General features: G+C 34.9%; 1 protein-coding gene across 1 annotated transcript; it reads right to left on the bottom strand.

The window, feature by feature from the left end:
- Nucleotides 1-3,518: 3,518 nt before the first annotated feature.
- LOC132191748 (alpha carbonic anhydrase 4-like) lies at nt 3,519-5,007 on the bottom strand. Its single transcript, XM_059606838.1, has 7 exons — nt 4,905-5,007; nt 4,533-4,747; nt 4,317-4,423; nt 4,113-4,215; nt 3,818-3,979; nt 3,673-3,726; nt 3,519-3,590 (listed from the first exon to the last, which is right to left on the bottom strand). The coding sequence occupies exons 1-7, from the start codon at nt 5,005-5,007 to the stop codon at nt 3,519-3,521; spliced, it is 816 nt and encodes a 271-aa protein (XP_059462821.1).
- Nucleotides 5,008-6,000: the final 993 nt, after the last annotated feature.

Below are 6,000 nucleotides of genomic sequence, written 5' to 3'. Positions count from 1 at the left end.
ATCCCAAAATTTTCATATTGCCCATAATTTTTATTTTTATTTAAAAAAAAAAAATTTTGGGGGTACAAAAATGGCCAGATGGCCAAAGGGGTGGCTACGGCCACCTCTATTTAATTTTTTTTTTTTTTGTAAAAAATAAAAAATAAAAAATTAGGGGCAATATGGGAAGTTTTGGATATAATTGGTCAAATTGCAAAAATTTGAAACTTTGGGTGGATGCATTGCAAAAAATTGAAACTTTGGTGTTCAAATTGAAAAACGCTGTCAACTTTGGGAGGGTAAACTGTAATTTTTTCAAAAAAAAAAAAAAATTAAGTGGTGGCTGGCCACCCCAGTTGGGCCTAGAAGCCACCCCAGATCGGACACCCCTTAATTTTTTTTTATTTTTTTATTTTTTATTTTTAACTTGGGATTGGGGCATTTTGGGAAAAAAAAAAGTTATAATGGTCAAATTGCAACAATTTGGAAGTTTGGGAGGGTCAAGTATCACTTTTTAAACATTGGAGGTCAAAGTGCAAATGAGTGGATAGTTCACGGGGGTAAAATGTATTTTTCCCTAAATTCAATTAGAGCTCGGTTCTTTTAATAAATAAGTCGAGCTTAAAAAATAATTTTGACTCATATATTAAACTAGCCAAAGTGACATACTTTTTTTTTTTTTTTTTTAATCAAATAAGGGAAAAAGGGTTACATGTGATCGAACAACAACAAAAGGGTGGGCACCTTAACAACAAAGCCCAAGCAGTTAAAGCAGCAGGGATACATGGAAAAGTCCAAAAAGACCAAATACAGGGAATGATCCGAAAGAATCAAACAATAGGCAATGGTTTCATTTATGACCTCAGAGAAACCATAAACAAGCCGGGCTTGTTCCTGAGCCGCACAAGGCGGTTCTAAAGTGCATAAAATCTCGGTGAAGAGACTTATGCGGTAAAGGCAACAATCACTGTGAAATGAAAGTTGCAGGGATGGCGCTGCATAAAACTGAAAAGGAGCCGTTGAAGGACAACCACCGGCATCAAAAAACTCCCTCACAAGGTCAAACCAGATCAGATCAGGGAGATAGTAACCCACAGAAAATAAGAAAAACAGCACAACCAAACAGAAAAAATACAGGGAAATAACAGCAAGATTACAACAAATAAACAAAAATATTACAACACAACAATAAAAACACAAATCAGCAGCACACAACACCAGCAGGGACAGAGGTAGGCGGGCGGAGGGTAGATCGGAGGAGCCACACGAGGAGGAGAAGATGGACGGATCTGTGGTGGAGATGGGACAACGATGGCGGATCTGTGGAAAGCTCGACCGATCTGTGGCTGATCTGTGGCGGAGGAGGGACGACGAAGGCAGATCAACAAAATGGGCCGGTGATGGCGGCGCTGAATGGAGAAGGCAGAGGAACAGTGGAAAAGAAAGAGAGAAAAGTAAAAAACAAGAGAAAACCAGGAGAAGAGGAAGGAGAAACAAGGAGGAAACGGAAAAAGGGAGGAGAGAAAGGAAAAGGCAAAACCTTTCCCTCCTCCCCGGAAAGACCGCACGAGGCGGCAGAAAAAACCCCACTAAGGAGGCGGCTGGGAAGAAAAAAACCTAGGGTTCTTTCAGAGCTTCTCTCTCTAAAACAAGAGAGAGAAAGTGACATACTTACTTTAGCCATTTTAGCCTTTTATGGGCTTATGTGTGTTTAGTCGGTTTGTTTTTAGTAAATTGGTACATTTTCAGGCAAAATAAGAGTAAAATAGTCTACCTTTGATTTGTGCAATTTCAAGGCAAATACAATTTGTCAAAAACATATTTTAATGTGACTAAAATATTACTTATAAAACACCATCATCATCGATCGTGATTCTTAACCAAGTTTAACTTTAATTCATACAGTGTAGGCATAGGTGAATAAGCAAAGTACTCAAATGTTTTAAGCATATTTTTAATATAATATTATAATGTGAGTAAGATAAAGTAATGCAATTATTATCTTTAAGAACCTTGATGTCCAAAATGACATTAGCTTCACCCATGTATTTCATATCAAAATTAGGAGTAATGATATAAGGAAGACTAAAGTCCTTCTAGAGTCATTCCAAATATGATATAACATTTAAAATCACAAATAGATTAAAATTCAATAATAATCATCTCAAATTAAATGATGATTTTAAATGCCACATTACATTTGGGATAACTATAAAAGGACTCTAATCCTCCTTATATCATTACTCCAAAATTAGTCAATGGAAAAACGTTTCATTGCACCTTACGCTTGTAATGATATTTCGATTAATTATATAAAAAAATAATAATATTTGAAATACATGTAAGAATCACTTACGGTCATTCTTGATTGATTGTTCTTTAAGCATGTAAGAATCATTTATGGTCATTAATGATTGGTTGTTGATAAACAGTTATCTATGATGGATTCATATGTGTTTTCATATAAAATAAAGGGGTTAATTATTACATTTACCTCTCTAACTACCATCTTTTATGTAATGTATCATTTAATATTTTAATTTTTGCAATGTCTCTCAATGTAGTATTACGGTTACGGTGTCCCCATTCCGCAATTCAAAATGAAAAAAGAAAAAAAAAAAAATTATCTTATGTATGATACTTTTTGTCTTTTTTGGGTTCTGGAAATGGGGCATTGCAACTTCAATAATTTTTTTTTTTTTTTTTGCGTTGGGGGAGTGAGATGAGACATTGCAAAAATTAAAATATTTGGGGTGCATTGCAAAAAAGATGATAATTAGAGGGTGTAAATCTAGTTTTCCCCAAATAAAAAGTACATTTTTTTGCGCTTGGAGCTTTAAGAAAAAGTGAGTAGTTTTTTTTTTTTTTTTTTGTTCGAAAAAGAACATGTCCTTGATCAGATATGCGTTGTTTTAAGATTAAGCAAAAATAAATAAATAAAAGAAACGTTTTTTTTTTAATTTTTAATTTTTAATTTAATTTTTTTTTTTTTATTGACCAAGTCACAATAGAAGGAGTACTCTCTTTGGCTTTGGTATAAGTATTAAACAAAATGTTTTTCTTTTCAAATTATTTTTTAATTTCTTAACTAATTGATGTAGCTGTATAAATATACAATATTTTTACCAATCATAACTCGAGATATAGCCCCATGTAACACAAAATACCACTTTATTTCTAAGATGTAACTATTTTTTATTAGGGCAACCAATGTCCCATATTCAATTTGTGTGAGCATTTTTGGGCTAATTAAACATATAACACAATAGCTCAAAGAAGTTTAAAACCAACTAGAAATTATTGCTCCATTTCATACATGATACATGGCATAGTACATGTATAAATTATTGCTAGATATCATACGTGGCATATATATTACATGTTGTGCCACATTGTATCTTTAATATTACTAGTAATTACTCAAGCTCATGTGAGATGAGATTTATTTATATATATATATATAATAGTAGATAATGCATTTATATGGTTCATATATAAATGCTAATTCCCTTTTCAAATAGGAGAATACAACGACTGATCTAGTCGTCCATATACTGATCTGGTACTCTTCCATTTGCTTGTTGAGTTGGCCTTGCATTTGATTGAAATCCCTGCAAAAAGAACAAACCAGCAGTCAAGTTTCAACATCAGGCAACATATAATTAATTTATTCATGATTAAGCACTTAATTACCTTGTCAACGGCTGCCTTTAAGGCATCCACTTGCTCCTTTGAAACCGTCTTCACCTATAAAACACAAGAAGTCATGTGTCAATAGAAAGTAAAGAAGCAATAATATTAAAAATTGAACGTGCTATAATTAGCAAAACACATGCACCTCCTTGAATATTGTCCAAGTGACGCGCTCAGTGCATGGAGGAGTTGTAAGAGAACCTTCGTATCTGTAATACTCTTCGCTGTCAAAGTCAATATCTTCTGGGTCAATATTCCCCAGATCTATTATTTTTTGTTCCCCAATCAATTTTATCTGGTCGTGCAGCTGAAGTGGGGGAAGAGGAAGAAAGAAAATCAATAAACAAGTAGAGTCTTAGTCTTAGTCATGTATATATAATTAAGTTCGATCTTGAGCATCATCTTCCCTTAGCAAATTAAGGAGAAAGCCATTTAAATACCTCTTCAAGGAAGGGATCAGAGGAGCCATTTTTGTAAAGAATTCCAACAACAGCATAATTTCCACTGGAGCTTTGATGAACTACATGAATCTCCAAGTCATACCTGAAAACAGAATTTGCAGAAAAATAGATGTGAAAGACAATGTTTTGAGTTGGGTGTTCAATGAAAACTGAAAAAGGCATGCATGCATGCAAACAAAGGACCTTGTTCCATTGAATGTGTGCTCAGAGGGTGAATGCCAATGCACCTTGAGCAGCTGGTAATCAGTCCCATTTATGGTAATTTTTCCTGCATCCTGTGTCCACTCCACCTGATGAAACATTCAATTTTAATTGTAAAGCCTGATTTGGATTGATCATCAAATAAAAATACGACTACAGAAAAAGGATAACAAAATATAGACTGAAGCAGCAGCTTACTGCAATGTCGTGTCCCTTGTTCACCAATTTAGCAGGAGCTGGTTTGTAGTCCGTTTCTAATTCTCCTAGAGCTGAACCCTGCACCTGCTGAATATCAATAGGAGACTGCATTGTTCCATTACCACAAGCTATCCAAAGTGGAATATTGAGTTGGCCCCAATCCTCTGGCCCTGTACCACTTCCTTCAATGTAACTAAATGGAGTGTCATGAGCATCTGTTCCCCCTCACCCACCACCAAAAATACAAAGGAAAAGAAGTGAGACACAATGTTATGTGACATTCCTTTTTTTTTTTTTTTTTTTTTTTTTAATTTCAAAATTCATCCATTTTCTAAAAAGTCACACAGAGAAAGAAAGAAAGAAAGAACATACCTGCTTCAGAGTCGCTAGCTGTAGAGAGGTGGTGGGATGAGAGGATGAGAGAAATGAGAAATACAAAGATGGCGGTGGGATTGGTCTGGAAGAAGATCATCATGGTGCTTTCTGCTTGCTGCTCTTTTTGCCTGCTGTGTCTCAAGGATGTTGGTGACTTGGTGTTTAAATAAAATAAAATTACATCAATGAAAATTATTCAATTTCGAATCGAGTTGTTTGTTTACTAAAATTCATCACTAATGCTTGGTTACATTGACCACTCATCACTAATGCTTGGTTACATTGACCACTCATCACTAATGCTTGGTTACATTGCCCACTCATCTCTAATGCTTGGTTACGGAAATGAAAGTTGATGGGATTGTCTTCATAATCTACTAAAGGATCTTGGTTGTAAACCATAAGGACGACAAAGGGGATAACGTAGACAGCCAAAGACTCTTAAGTTTCTTGTAATCTGGTTCACGGTTATAGAGCTTGAAGTAGGGAGATGTATTTTGCAGAACAGGAGTAGGTAGCCTATTAATGATATAAACTACAGTAAGAAAAGCATCCACCCAGTACCTATTTGAGAGATGTGAGTGAGCTAGAAGGGTGAAGCCTGTTTCAAGGATGTCTCTCAGTTTTCTTTCTACCAGTCCATTCTGTTGGGAAGCGTATGGGCAGGATTTCCTATAAACTATGCCATATTTAGTTAAAAAGGTCTGGAATTGAACAGATTTATATTCACCTCCTCCATCTGATTGGAGTTGTTTAATTTGGGAGGTGAATTGATTTTCCACTAAGAGTTTAAATTTCACAAAGTTTTCAAAAACTTCAGATTTGTGATGCATGGGATGTATCCAAGTGAACCTTGAGAAATCGTCAATAAATATGACATGATATTTGTAACCACTAATAGACTGAATAGGTGAAGTCCAAACATCCGAGTGTATTAGTTCTAAAGGTTGTTGAGATACACAATTTGAAGCATGAAAGGGTTGTTTTCTACCCTTGCCTAGTTGACAGGAAATACAACTGGGAGTTTTATTGAAATTGAAACTAGTAACAAGAAGAGAATTATCCTTAACAACATGACTAATAATTTCTAAGG

This window comes from Corylus avellana, chromosome ca9, assembly GCF_901000735.1.
Source record: "Corylus avellana chromosome ca9, CavTom2PMs-1.0".
In the NCBI taxonomy this organism is placed as follows: Eukaryota; Viridiplantae; Streptophyta; class Magnoliopsida; order Fagales; family Betulaceae; genus Corylus; species Corylus avellana.
The sequence above is the reverse complement of the archived record's forward strand: the minus strand, read 5'-3'. Positions and strand labels throughout refer to the sequence as shown.